Source organism: Chenopodium album, chromosome 4, assembly GCF_948465745.1.
Source record: "Chenopodium album chromosome 4, dcCheAlbu1.1, whole genome shotgun sequence".
Classification (NCBI taxonomy): Eukaryota; Viridiplantae; Streptophyta; class Magnoliopsida; order Caryophyllales; family Amaranthaceae; genus Chenopodium; species Chenopodium album.
The window spans coordinates 72215863-72231720 of NC_137837.1; the positions used below are offsets into that span (position 1 = coordinate 72215863).

General features: G+C 32.7%; 1 protein-coding gene across 1 annotated transcript; it reads right to left on the reverse strand.

Moving 5' to 3' along the window:
- Positions 1 to 139: 139 nt before the first annotated feature.
- On the reverse strand, positions 140 to 10940 carry LOC145627221 (uncharacterized). Its single transcript, XM_081679616.1, has 8 exons — positions 10259 to 10940; positions 6367 to 6412; positions 5097 to 5146; positions 4969 to 5010; positions 1215 to 1328; positions 849 to 927; positions 650 to 721; positions 140 to 554 (listed from the first exon to the last, which is right to left on the reverse strand). Exons 1-8 carry the CDS (start codon positions 10840 to 10842, stop codon positions 507 to 509), a joined length of 1035 nt encoding a protein of 344 aa, XP_081535742.1. The 5' UTR covers positions 10843 to 10940; the 3' UTR covers positions 140 to 506.
- Between the last annotated feature and the right edge of the window lie 4918 nt (positions 10941 to 15858).

Consider the following 15858-nt stretch of genomic DNA (forward strand, 5'->3'; position numbering starts at 1 on the left):
GGGCTGAGAAGGAGGGGAAGACACACTTCTGAAAGTGTTTGTGGAGTGGAGAGGGAGACACATCACTGAAAAGCAGGATTTCCCTTGGCAAAAGTTTAAGCAACAAAATGAATGGCAGAAACAAAAGAACTTATTATAATGCGAAAGTCAAAATATATTATGGAAATACCAAAATAGTATAAGCTAGAAACACAAGACCTTACATGATATCTGTCTGCACATCTCTAAAAATAAGGAAATACCTGCCTCACTAATTTTAGACAAATTCATACTCAAGTAACCCAGCACTTTCAAATGTCTGCATCTTATTTCAAATAAATGTGCCCAATTGAAAACAAATACAGCTCCAAAAATAGATAAGCATCCTCACATAGAATTGGTACAATCTATTCTTATCTCTCGCCTGCAGCTCCAGCCCAACTACACCTCTCAGAATATTTATGGTAAAAAGCATCACACCTGCCAGTCAAAAGCTTCTACAAGATTTTGCTGCTTACATATCCTTTTCACATAGGAACATCAGGGTCCAATTTTTTTTGGATAGCAGTTGCTGCCTACAAATAAGTTCCATATTAGTGTCAGTAACAGGTCCAAGGTATACATTCAAAAAGTGCACTACAGTATAAAGAGAAGAATTGTCATTTATCACCTCAATGTTTCCGATTTTAAACAAATATGCCATTTCCTCCTTGAGCCGAGCTTGTTCTATCATTGCTTGTGCCTAAGAATCCAACCACGAAAAGAAAAATATAGATATTATGAAACAAAGAAGAAGAAAAAAATGAAATGCTTAGCAGAAAATGCCTGCTTATTAGCAAGCAAAAAATGTTTGTGCAACTAAGACTAACCATGCCACTCTTCATGGCATCCTTCAATGCTTCCACCTCTTGTTCCTTTTGTTTCTCGCGAACTTGCATCATCTCTTGTCTGCGATAGGCACATGGAATATGTATGAAAATTTTCATGTAAGGATATAGCAAAACAATTATCAGAGTGATACTGATTCCAAAGACCAGAACGATGGTGGAAAGTCACTTAAGGGTCATGCCTGCTAACTTACACAGACAGCTATAAAGTTTTGGACATGCCTGAATACCATATTAACTACCATACCCAACTGATCCAAGGGTACAAAAAATGAAAGAAACAGGAATAAAAATATCCACTAGAACAACAATCTGTTGAGGTAAATACAATTCACAGGCACAACATACCGACGCTGTTCTTCATCATTAAATACAGTACGCTCCGTTTGCACGACCTTTTTAAAACCCTTCTTCATCTCTTTTTCCATTTTATTTCTGTGATATATATCAAGGTTATAGTACCTGCAGCACAATTGTAAACTTTGGTAAGAGATGCTTCATACATAACTCACGTCTATGGAAAATAGAAAAACCTTTAGGAAGAGAACAATGCACGAAGACAACACCTGGGAAGTGGTAGCGGATCAACCATGGGTTCACCGAATTCAGTAACTTGAAAAATATATATGCATATTAGAAAAGAGTTAAAAGGATAAATTTTGTCTTTCATTGGTGCTTCCAGATTTGCTTCTTATGTTTTTAAGGGAAGTAAGTAAAATTTTCCTTAGATCTTGTCCTTGTTATATGAAAGCATCTGAGTAATTGTATTTGACTATCAAAAATATGACATTTGTCTAGTTTGGTGATGATAACTTTGCATCCTTAGCGTAATCTGACTTGAGTCCAATTCTCTTTGCTTGCTTCTATACTGGTATGGTAGTGAATTTTTGTACATTTATCTTCTTATTAGTAGTTACTAGCTTTCAGATACAACCGATCCAAATGATCTTAGAGACTAAACAGTTTCAAAGAGAACTTATATGAGTCACTCCTAGTTATAATTACATTCTAAAATTTAAATACAATTGTGTTATAAAGAGTCATTAACCTAATTGTATTATAAAACAACAAAGTCTCATCCAATCATCCATATTAACCTCTTTTTGATTAATGAAATAAATATATTGTACACAGACTAATAAATGATTTTGTTAATTGTAACATTTTCAGGAAATGAAAGGTTCTTATACGTTATTCTATACTCCCTTTATTTATATTAAGTTGTTCCACTTTGACATGACCCACCCAAAATGAGAAATGGGGCATTTATATAAGGACGTGAATATTAAGAGAAAGGGGGGAGGGGGCTTGTATAGTGACGGATGGAGTACAAAAAAATTGTATGGTTTGCCAAAAGTAAAAATCAATTTACCCAAACTTAATGATCTTAGATGGTTTAACATAAATCAAGCTCAACTAAATATCTCAAATAATATTTATGTATTTTCATTATTATAAAATTCCAGTGATTTCTTATTTTAATTTATTTATTGTGACATTGCATGCTTATGCATCACTCCCTATATTTTTGAAATGTTCTTTTTTAACATACAGCATAAAATGAGACATATAACACTGGCTGATCTTGTTAGATTCGCCTATTAACTAGTTTTAGATTGTATTTGCATCGTCTACGACACTTGTGATCCTAATGCTACCCATACAAAATATACCTTAGCTTTGTCCATACATAATACTTAGATCCACTAATATCAGCGTTTTCCTCAACAAGATAAAGCAAAGAAGTTTTTTGAATACTTCCTTACTTTCATTATCATGAACAACCATTGATTCAAGAATATCTGCCAATTGGCCTCTATTAATACTGAATCTCTGCTTCTGCCCTCCATATTCTTTATCAAGGTATGTCTTCTTTCCTCCGTGACCTTCAGCAAGGTCAGTCTTTTTGCTTTTCCCTCCTTTCCTATTCTCTTTCCCTCCTTCAACGTGTTCTATCTCCTTGCCTTTTGCCTTCCTTACTTTTTTCTCTGATTTAATAAGATCTTTATATTCTTCATAAAGGTTTATAACTAAATCACAATAGTAAGATTCTTTTTCAACTTCCAATTTCTCGACTGATTTGATATTTTTTCCTCCAGCTGAAATCCCAAACAAATCTGCTACTTCATTGACACAAACCTCAAATTCTAATTCTCCAATGAAAGTTTTTGTAATTTTCACATAACTTTTGTCCAAGGACTGCTGAGCCCTCAGTAATGCCTTTTGGGATAAATTTGCCTTTTTTTTTACTTGGCAGCATAATTTCTGTGTTTCAAAAAATTAAAACAACTTATGTGCCCGATTGTCTTAAGATCCATGTGTGGATTATCTGCAAGATTGTCTTAAGCACAGGCTGCTTTATTTTTTATTTTATAAGCAAATGTTGAGATTCTTTCAATTCTTTCAAGCAAATGCCGAGAGATTCTTTATTTTTATGCACAGGCTGCTTTGATTAAAGAACAAATAAAGCAGATTCATTCACATGTAAGGTTTCCTTAACTCAGTTTGGATACATATTCATGAGAGAAGACATTAAAAATTTTCTTGACTCAATGGATACAAAGTTTTCACCATTCCTTAAAGAAATGTATAGTCTTGTAAATGAAGTAAAAAAAAGGCAAATCTATCCCAAAAGGCATTCTTGAGGGCTCAGCAATCCTTGTGCAAAAGTTATGTGAAAATTAAAAAAACAATTTTTTTTCATTGGAGAATTAGAATTTAAGGTTTATGCCAATGAAATAGCAGATCTGTTTGGGATTTCGAGGGAAAAGTATCAAATTAGTCGAGAAATTGAAAGTTATAAAAGAATCTTACTATTGTGATTTAGTTACAAACCTTTACGAACAATATAAAGATCTTATTAAATCAAAGAAAAAAGAAATAAAGGCAAAAGATAAGGAGATAGAACATGTTGAAGGAGATGGAGGGAAAGAAAATAGGAAAGGAGGGAAAAGCAAAAAGATTGACCTTGTTGAAGGTCACGGAGGAAAAAAGATTGACCTTGATAGAGAATATGAAGGGCACATGCAGAGATTCAGTATAATAGAGGCTAATTGGCAGATATTCTGGAATTAATGGTTGTTAATGATGATGAAAGTAAGGAAGTTTTCCAAAAACTTCTTTGCTTTTATTTTATTAAAGGAATCTTCATTCCTTCCTCAGATGAAACACTCAGGATAACGCACTTCAAATTCATGGACAATTTGAGTGTTTTTGAGGAAATTAATTGGCCTTTAACTATTCTCGAGGATATCAAAACTGGAGCATCGAGAGCCACAGCAAAGAAAGGCTTTAGTGGTTGCTCCATAGCACTTGAGGCATACAAGACCTTCACGTAGTTTCTTGTTCTTTTTTTTAAAATCTTTACATAATTTCTCACATAATTTATTGTTCTTGCAGACACTTGTATATGAGAGGGTCGCAAAATTGAACCCAACAGCAAAAACCAAAGGAATTAGTCTTCCCATTTTGAAATATACATGACATAAGTATAGAGCTGCAATGTTGGACGATAGTTTTAAAAATTTGACCATTCATGATGTAAGTTAGTATTGTTTACAAATATTCTGATTTTGAATTCATTTCAAGATGATATCTTAACAATCCTAATTTTTTTAATTATGTAGATTTCGGAGTGCTCAACTATGTAACTTAGAGCTCGCATCCGGTGTTTCAAGGATCCAAATCCCAAAGCCGAATTCAAATGCCATTGCTCATAAGTATTATGACTACATTGTCAACTTATGTGGAGAGATAAACAAAACTAGTAACAAATAAACTAAGTTATTGAAGAATAGGAGGGGGCAATATAATATCCCACATCTTTAACCTAGTAGATATAAGATTTGAGTTGTCAAAAGTCATAAAATAGGCTTACTATAATATTATATTATTATGTTCAGAGACTTCAGACCCACATGCTAAATATCCAGAATTTATCATTATGCAATGCTTCATAAGGATATGAATAAACTTATGAACATGTGGGATTGAGGGCTTTCCTGAAACTATTTTATCCTCAAACGAGTGCTTCATGGCTCCATACAAACAACTGAATATTAAAGAAAACATTAAGGAGATAATAAAATAAAATAAAACTCACTTTTTGGAAGGAAAGGTACCCGTATTGTAGTCCTCCATGTATCTGTTAAAGAATATGCAATTAAATTTCTGTACCACAGTTGGTAACTATCGTAGCATAATTATTAGAAGTATAAGTGTATAACTTACTCCTTGAACATTTTTTTCTCTTCCCAGTTCGGTAGGCTTTCAAGGTTCACCTAATAAAGAATCCAAAACGTCTAATAATTGAACCCAAGTTATAGAGTGTTTTAACTAAATGCCAATAAGACAAATTTACAGTACAATACTTCCATGTAGAGCACAACCTACATGGCTGTATACATGTAAACACATTACCAAATCAATCAGCATTAATAGCTCCTCAAAGAAGTTTTGCTTGGACCATGGATGATTCTGGTATGCATAACATAGAGGAAAAAAGAGAGGGGGGTTGCTTGGACCATGGATGATTCTGGTATGCATAACCATAGGGGGAAAGAGGGGGGGGGGGGGGGGGGGGGGGGGTGCACCTTCAGTTTCAATCATGGATTGCAGAAGTCCACAAATCAGATCAACAGACCACAGTTTGGAATTTGCTCATTACTTTGATTCAAGACTCAAACATATTAACTGAGCGGCTGAAAATTTAAGCACAAAAGGTTAACTTTAGGCTTTAGCTATCCACTGTATGGTTATATTTTTTACAGATTTTGCCTCTCCAACTTCCATCACTGCTAGAAACTAAATAAAACTAGAAAAAATTCACATAAAAATATCTCTCACAAATGGAACCACAAACATGCACTAAGATAGGAGGCATTACTTTAGCAACAGGACTACAATTATTTTCAAGAAGAAAGCAAAGGAATTTATCATATGCCAAGAATGTGTTACCGCGGTTCTTTTTTGTTCTACTCGCTTACTGTAGATACGTAATTTAAGAAATTGTTGAAGAACGTGAGTGGGAGTAAGATAAAGTAAGATGGAAAATGTAAATATGTGGGTTTGTGCAAAGCTAAGGTGAATAAAATAAGAAAGTATGAAAAAGTGTAAGTATTGTGGGGTTGAAGGGATAAGATGGTAAAAAGGGCATGCCATTAATAGAATAAAACAAAGTGAGTAGAACATAAAAGGGCCTAAATTGGAAAGTGAGTTCAACTAAAAAGACCAGAGGGAGTATTACAACAAAGCACTCTTTCAGAAATCTTCCAGCTAGACTAGACACAACAAAGGCAAAGATTCACATATCAGAGGCAACATATTGGGTGATCTAATCATCAAGAAGAAAAGAGCACAACTCAAATAGTTGAAAAAGAGAAATCGGCTTCTACCCTTTATTACTTTAATTCCTATTTCAAATCCCAATAAAAGAAGTTTTAAATGCAGACAAAAGCTCCATTGCCAAAATTAGCATCTCAGCTGAAAATGATACAATTACCTGCTTTACTTCAGCAAGCCATGCTGTGAATTCTGGTCGTTTATTCCTACAAACAGCAAATAATTGAATGACTCATATGTCATATTACAAACTGGAAACAGAATATTAAGTAAAGAAGCTTGAAAATGAGAGAATATCTTAGTATAACAGACAATTACAAGAAGAAAACTTGAATTAAATTAAAAAATTAAAGATAGATTTCATGCAGAGTATTACACTTGGCTGGTTTGGCCGATTTACCAGTGATTTTTTAGGTGACACAGTTTCTAGTACTCTCTACTTCCAGAAGTTGCGACTCAGCAATGCTACATTAGGCAGTATTAACACAAATATTAATTAAGGTGTTAAGCTCAACCAGCTATGATAACATTACATATTTTTGAGCCATTTTGGCTCAATATGAAGTGCCATGCGCTCATGCATACACACCCTTTTTGAATTATCAGGTATTTTCCATAGGTACCTAAGGTGAAATAAAGTATTGAGTTACACAAAAGCATTGTTAATCCCAAGCTTCATAATAAAATAATTGGGAAAAGGTGGGAGCAACATAAGAACATTATGAATTACAGGAGACAACTAACACTTTGGTACCTATTTATAAGAGTAAGAAAGATACCCAGGAATGTTAAAAACTTTGAGGGAAAAAACTTATGAGTCATGCCAGAGAGAGTGATAGAAGGTAGATTGCAGAAATAAAATAGCATCTTGGAAAACCAGTTTAGGTTTATGCTGTGACAATCTACCATAGAATCTATTCATCTAATGAGACAAATAATGGAGTATATAGGGCAAAAAAAGAGGATTTTGAATTTTATTGGTTTATAGCAGAACTATGACAAGGTTTGTGTGAGATGATAAAGTGATGAACAAGGGCCATATGTATGTATACTTGGGGTTGGCCGAATCTATTCCTATCTTTTTCAATATTTTTTCTGTTGTAGCCAAAGAAATCTTTCTTTTTATCATTTCCCTGTGAATTGATAAATTAGGTAGGTATGTAAAATTAATTCTTTGTTTTCTATCATTTTAACGTATAAAAACTACTGTGACATTTCATTTCTTACCAAATTGATGGCTTTTTATATATTGTGCTGGATGATTCCGGCATTTATAGTCGAAATAAGAAAAAGAAAACTTCAAAATATCTTGATTCCCAGAATAAGTAGGGCTATAATAATAGCATGCTTCTTTTAAGTGCAAGTGATATTTATTCTTTGTTTTCTCCTTTCCATTCACTCGGATGAGTCGGATCTGTCCTATTTCATCAAAATTGATTTTGTCCTAATACTCTTTTTCTTTTGTAAAATGAAAGGAGAAGAATCTTCTTCACTGAATCCCTCTTCTTCCAGTTTAGTCTCTGTCTCCTTTGTTTCAGAAGATTTTTTATTTCTATATTTGTTTCTTCCTCACTTTCTTTCGTAGCTGGAGTTTTGTTCAGTTTCGTAGTTAAAATAGGTGGCAGCATTCTGCCTAAATAGTAGTAGACTAACTAGACATAGGTAATAAAGAAGTGAATACACAAGATATGAGCCATAGAATTTCTCAAATTTGACACAAGGTATTTATTAGCTCTAGTAGAATGATTTTGTTGTATCCAGAGTAATACCCATCCAACATATTTCATATATATAATGTAACCAATTGACCAGCCAACAAAACTACTTGTTAAAAATAGCACCTTGTTGTTGCATCAAAACATATAAATGTTGACTACTCAGGCTAACATTGAACTTGGTAAAATGATATAGTTGAATAATCGTAAGTATCTCATATTAATTTCACATAGTAGAGATATTGTTTAGAAAGTAACTAATAGAACGAAGTGTAGATAGCTCAAGGGCATAAAAGTGACTGGTTAATTATGCGATCATAGCATTTACGAAACAGCATTATTGTGTGGGTCAAAATGTTCTATATGGGTCCATATGTTGAGCATAAAGGAGAATATTAAAAAGATGTAGCAGAAATGGATGTGTGGGAGTTACCTAGAGTGATAAATTTTGGGATAAAAAGAAAGATAGTTTTGCGGGTATTGAGGATAAGATTAGGGAGAATTAACTATGTTGGTATGGGAATGAGAAATAACTTGAAGATGCACCAGAAAAGAAAGCGAAGGATTGAGATAATGAAGATTTCAAACAAAACCAAAGGAGGGCCAAAATGAGTTAGCAAGTAGCAATGGATGAAAGAGAGTTAAGAGGTTTTATGTAGAGGCAACAGGAGATAGATTCTTGGTTCATATAGCCAACCCAATCCATTAGGGAATAAGGCTTTGGATTTGTCGATAGATTCTTGGTTCATATAGCCAACCCAATCCATTAGGGAATAAGGCTTTGGATTTGTCGTTATTGTTGTTGTTGAGAAAACAGGTGGTAAGTAAATGCACTTGCAAGATGCTTGATGCAATATTATCTGCGTTGTCATTTACACCAATGTTGCTGCTGCAGTCTTCAAGGAGTTATGACATTACAATTCTTGGCCTTAAGTAGCTAATCAGTCATCTCTCAAGCAGCTAAGCCAATATGGGCTTCCGTAATATATTAATATCTATACTCCTCACTCTTACAATTAAAATTAACTTCACCCCTTCATCTGAATTTGTTATCAAATATTGCTCCAGAAAAAAAGCACATAACTGATACAGCAAAAAGCCTAAGTTTTCCTAATTTTCTGCTTAACCCTTTCAATTGTTGCTAGCCAGGATTAGAAAAAGAGTAGTGATTCCAAAACTATTAAAAATAAATAAATTAACGATCACATGGAACCTTTCCCCTCTTCGGCCTTCAAAGTTCTCATTTGAATATTTGCTACTACCACCAAGATCTGCACCAACGGCCGCTCCGCCATGGCTAACAGGTTTTGCAGCGACCGCTGCACCCTCCTACTCATCGGGGCTTGGCACTTGCCCCGATGGCCGGTATAGGTCACGTGCTTCAACGCCATCCATTTTCGGGGCTAGTTGATTCGGCAGGTGAGTTGTTACACACTCCTTAGCGGATTTCGACTTCCATGACCACCGTCCTGCTGTCTTAATCGACCAACACCCTTAGACAATTCCTTTATTTATCCTCAAATCAACATTCCAATTCACAAATAATATCCAAACAGCTTATGACAATTCCTTTATTTATCTTCAAATCAACATTCCAATTCACAAATAATATCCAAACAGAACATATAAACCCACTGCACCCAGTTGACCTCTGAGGCTCTAGCAATCTACTCCAAAGAGACCCAAATAACTTACAAGGCAAAAACAACTGCCCAATTTTTCAATACCATAGAAAAATACACATCACGAGTAGCTAATTTTGGTTGCCAACTCTATTGTTGGACCCTCTCCATAGAGTTGATTATTTAGACAGTCAAATAAAGTTACTACGTATTATAAATCAATTAGTACAGCTTGTCTTTAAGCAAGCATTTACTAATACAATCACATAATTAGAGCTAGCAACAATTCATCATCTTCGACAATACAGTCGCACCGTTTTAAAAATCAACATCTCCCAAAACTTTACTATCATCACAGAATCGAACCTAACGCAATAATCAACCACATCCATCACCCTAATTTGCACCATAGCAGTATCACACTCCTATCACATCAAGCTACAAAATCACCTAAATTTTCTCAAGAAACTTTACTATTACAGAATTGAACCTAACAACAATCTATCATCCTATACAACATTAACGAAAACTCCCAACTCCACAACAATCAAATAATTCCTACAAACATAAACCCTAAAAACCAACAATCAAATAATATCAAAACAAAATCATCCAAAACATAATTAGAATCATACAATTTAATTTAATAACATAATAATCACAAACCCTAACCCTAAATTGAAAATCAAAAGGACAGAATCAACAAAAATCATACCACATATCAGCTTCTCTAACAATTCCGTACTTTCCCCATGAACTAGTAACAGCTCCAGTCTTCCCCTTCTCCTTCTCCTTCTTCTTGCTCTTATCTTTATCCTTCTTCTTCGACTTCGACTTCGACTTCGACTTCTTCTTCTTTTTCCCCTTATCATCATCATCACTATCATCATCATCTTCCCCTCTTTTCCTCTTCTTCCGCTCTTTCTCTCTCCTCCTCCTCTTCCTCTCTCTCTCCTCTCTCTTCCTCCTCTCTCTCCTCTTCCTCCTCCTCCTCTCCTCCTCGCTTTCGCTTTCCTCGGAACCCGACTCCGACTCCGATTCCGACTCAGAATCCGACTCCGATTCCGATTCCGATTCCGAAGCATCATCACTGTAACGACGTCGTTTCGATGAAGTTGTTCGGTTCCTAGTTTTGGAACTACTGTGCTTCTTCCTAGGTTGTTCGTCTTCGGAAGCCATGGTTGATTCAGTATTATCCTCGGATTCCTCAGCATGTCGTTTGGATTTCTTGTCGATGTCTCTTCCTACGACGACATCTTTGTCGTGTTTCTCTCTCCTCGAATCTCTGTCTCTCGCCATTTTTGGGTTTTGATAGAGGAGAAGAGTTTATGAAATGAAGTGACTGAGAGGTTTTTTAAAAGGTCGGCCTTTTGCCGCGAGAATGTATGCAACTCTCAATCAATTTTCGGACTTGTTCGAGAAGAAAATACTCTAATTAGTACTTCCGTTTCAAGTTTAGTTGTAACATTGGGCAAAATTTCTTAATGCGTAATTAATGAATTTTTAAATGATACTCGTATAGTGAAAAGCCTGAGATGTACGAGTTTAGTTGTTACTTTTTTCTTAAGCATTGCTCAATTGCACGTTGAGATTGCTCATGGACTAAATTTATGCCTTAATACAATAGTACATGTGTACATAAAGATTGTATTTTAGTAATTAGAAAGTAAGCATAATGCAAGGTATCAGTCTACACCTTTAAAAAAATTCTATAACATAGTAATAGCAAACACTTTTACAATATTGGGATTTAGGAATCCAATATTTTTACAATGTAAAAGAAATTGGGACAATCGTAGGTATAAGCATCCAACTCTGACACTTATTCAACTTTATGATATGTATCTCTTTTTATGGAGAAAAGAAAAAAACAACAATTCTAACCTATACATCTCAAATCAGCAAATAATACTGTAATTTGTGATACCGTGAACCCTATAATAATTAATTTTCTTCCCAAATCACAAAATTGACTTTGACATTGTAATACTTATTGTACTGTTCAAGGCTTCAAGCTTAGATAACCTGGATTGCTTTCTCGTTTATTTTCTATACACCCATTGGATTCCTTACGGGATGCCTTTTCCTTGAATAAGTGGCAATTAAGGACCCTAAAAGTATCAAAAATCAATTAGCAATAAATTTAGTAACAATAACCCCTAATATTTAAACCGTGGAAATTCAATTGCCAACAACATTAAACAATCATACCCCCATAAGCTTCACACTTCATCTTACAAAACTGGTACCAAAACAAAATACTCCAAATCAAATCTCAAAAATTCATAAAACATTTATTTAAAAAAACTTTTACAAAAATCTTAAATCAAACTCTTAAATCTATATTCCTATACTAATGTGTAATCTATTTCCTACACATGAAGAAAATGATAGTACAAATATTGAACTCGCATCCAATGACATTATATATGCAAAACAAATACTATAAAGCAAATTCCACAACAAAAACTGTAGAGAAACATTACTCATATAAAATTGGATTGATCAAAACTACAAATTGAAGTGAAAATGGAAAAACTTCAATAATAAGTTAATAACCTGTGCAAACCGATCACCTACCTAGTCGAAAGCAATAGTAATTGACAAACTAATGATTTTTTTTAAAAAAAAAAAAGAAAAAGAAATTAAGAGCAAGAAACTAACTTGTTTCTGACATACAGAAGGAAGAGATTGGCTAGAATCAAGAGGACTTGGAGGAGAAGTATGAACACCAAGTTTTGGTGATTTAGTTGAGTGTGATAATCATGGAACACATACAAAATCACAATACCTTCAACCGCACTTAGAGTTAAAGCACCAAATATGAAGGCTACAATCAACCACACTGAAATCATCACCTCCAATTCTTCAACGTATACCCAATTTCATTCATAGATTTTTGTATCTAATCTTTGATGCAAAAATTGAATATCTCAACCATATTATTATTTTACTTAACTCTGGATTATGAAGAATAATTACAAAGAAAAGGTAACAATTATAGACTTTATGTATATATATATAAATATATATATATACAAAAACATATATACAAATATATATATATATATATATATATATATATATATATATATATATATATATATATATATATATAATAAATAAATAAACTAATGATGCAAACTGAATTTTTCTAGTTATACTTCCGTTTTCTTCCAACACAATTAAAAAAAGCCAGATTAAAAATCAATCAATTTATCTAATCAATAAATTCATCGAAATTGAATTTAATTGCACAATCGACACGAAAAAATCATAGCCCAAAAATTACAGAGAAAAAAACATAACTTCGTGATATCAATGACAAAAATGGTAAACAAAAAATGCTAGAATTAGTATAGATTATGACATTAAAATTGTAAATTAGAATCGCCCATCAGTCCCATAATCAGAGTTCAAAGGACAAACAAAGGAATCGAAAATCTCTGACAAAATTTATAGACATTTAAATTAAAATTTACTAAAAACATGAGAAATCAATGGGAAAGAAAATTATAACTAAACTTGAATAAATTGAAGAGATTATCTGGAAGGGAGTGAAAAAGGATTGCTCGGGTAAAAGTGAATCAATTTAAAAATCGTGTTTCAAAAAAAAAGGAATCAATTTTAAAAAATAGTGAAGGGGAATAACGTCGTTTGATAATCTTAGATAGGGATTGAATGAAGCGTTGTTTAGAAGAAATAGTAGGATAAACCCAGTAAAAGAATCCTGGAAAAAAAAATTAGTAAAAAAAAAAAACCCTAAGTAAAAAGTCGGCGACGTGGCACTCTATATTTTGTTTAGAGTTCTTATTTTAAAATATAGTATAGATTATTAAGGGTACGAGAGAGAGTAGGGATATTTAATAATTCAAACACCACCAACAGTCTACTGCCAACACCAACTAGTCCACCACCACCTTTATCGGCGCCAGCCACTTTATAGCCACCACAAAACCACCCCACTCACCTTGAAGGCTTGAACCACCTCGAACCCACAAACTCACACTTAAATACAATCCTAATGCAATTTTAACTATGAACAAACTAAACTAATTAATCTAAGTAAAACAAATCTATACGATTCAACCATATAAAATATTCTTTATATAAACAAATAGTAAGATTAACATCATTAACCATAAAAAATAATACTTCCCCATTCTTTTATTATTGCACCACAGACGTTGACACACTTTTTTTTTTGGTAATGGGAAAAGGGAAGAGAGAGAGGGGTAAAATTACAAAGTTATTCATGTAAACTAGGCATAAACTAAAGAATCAAGTGGCAAAAGTAAGGATATATTGGGTATTTGTAGTGTGAACATAGATATTTTATTTCCTAAAATAGAAATGGTGCAATATTTGTGAAACATCCTTAAAAGGCAAGTGGTGCAATAAATAAAAAACAGAGGAAGTATTATAAATTCAAGGGTAGCCATGTTAGTTGGTCATCTAATTCCTTCTTTTTATCACTTATCAAATACTCCCTTTGTACCCTTTTTTATTGCCCCAATTGTCATTTTGGGGTGTGCCTAAATTTTTTAAGACAACTCCACCAAAATAATTTTAGCATGGGTAAATAATAAAATATTAATTAGTGTTATAAAACAATAAGTCTTAGGATAGCTGCAACACGCCATATAATATGAACATTTAGTATAAAAACTATGAACATGTAAAAAAAATGAACATTCAGTAATAAAAAAATGAACACGTAAAATAAAAACGAATATTTAGTATTAAAAAGTGAACATGTTAAAAAAAATGATTTTTTAGTATATTAAAAGTGAACATGATTATCATATAATCATAAAATTGTTGGGCCACCCATGGCCTTAAAAAAAAATTTGAACACGTAAAAATAAATTATCATTTAGTAATAAAAAATGAACACGTAAAAAATGAATATTTAGTAATAAAAAATATACATGTCAAAAAAAATATATGAACATTTATTATAGTAAAAATGAACATTTATCATACAATCATAGAACACCTATTAAAATTATCATTTCATAAAAATATATGCATACATTATTAAAAATGAACATTTAATACAAAAAAAAATAAACATGTAAACAAATTAGCACGTTTAAAAAAATTATGAATATTTAGTATAGTTAAAATGAACATGATTTTCATATATTCATATGGGTTTAAAATCATTGTATATAATAATTAACAAAAAATAAAGATAAGATATACTGTTATATTATGCTCATTTTTTATATAATAATGTTCATTTTTAGTGTACTAATGTTCATGTTATGTTCAAAAATTGAGCATTTTGTACAAAATGCTCAATTTTTAAGTATTGTATGTTCATATTTTTTTTTTATTTACATAACACAAATTCGTATTTTTTTTATTGACAGGGTAAAGTCGTATCCCCTAATCAAAAATAATTCCTAAGTCCTCTAACTAAAGTAGATAGGGAAGTAGGGTCGATCTCCACAGGGAAACAAGTCTTTTTAATTCTAATTAATTAATATAATCCAGATTATCTAAGTAACCAATATTTTAAATATGATTTCTATACTACGAAGGATGAGTTTAGGGAGAAAAGAATCAATAATAATGAAACCTAGGGTCACATGTTCACCAATAATTAATATTCCGGGATAGAACGAAGTAATTAATAATTAACAATGCATAGATAACATGATTAACAGGCTCTCGCAATTTATTAACCAACATAGATCTAACAGGCTCTCGCAATTTATTAGACCTAAGTTCCTATTAAAAATAGCCTTTAATATTAAATCAACATCTGCTCGATTCATCAATTCAATATTGCTAAACATTCACAATCAAATTACATATGCTCGATTCATAATCTAATTGCAAAGAATTAAAACAATTCAATAGGAAATTATCATGCAATATCAACAATCAATAATAACAAACTATCCCTTCATATTAATTATGGATCCCCATAGACCCTAGAATTAAACTACTCACTAATCATCATAACTAATCCAATCAAATAAACAATTAAAAACATAAACAAGAAAATAATTAAAATAGCTGAAATTAAAGAGGAAAGAAATTGTACCCAAAACAAATCTGGAATTAATGAAGGAATTAAGAACAAGAGTTTAGAGAGAATTCTAGAGAGAGAAAAATACTAAGTAGAGAGAGAAAGTCTAAGAGAAAAAAGGTAATTAATTATCCGTACAAAACGAATATATATCTCTCCTAAAACACGAATTAAACAAAGCTTAATCAGGTTCTAACAAAACACGCGCCCGATCGGGCCCGCCTTTTTTCCTAAGCCCAGACTATTTTGCCGCGCCGATCGAGCCTACGCTC

Excerpts from the sequence above, each read along its gene's own strand:
- LOC145627221 (XM_081679616.1), bottom strand. The coding sequence starts at position 10,842 with ATGGCGAGAGACAGAGATTCGAGGAGAGAGAAACACGACAAAGATGTC. Across the intron at positions 6,413-10,258 it reads GTTAGAGAAGCTGATATGTG|GAATAAACGACCAGAATTCA; the intron begins GTATGATTTTTG and ends TGCTGTTTGTAG. Across the intron at positions 555-649 it reads TTAAAATCGGAAACATTGAG|GCAGCAACTGCTATCCAAAA; the intron begins GTGATAAATGAC and ends ACTTATTTGTAG.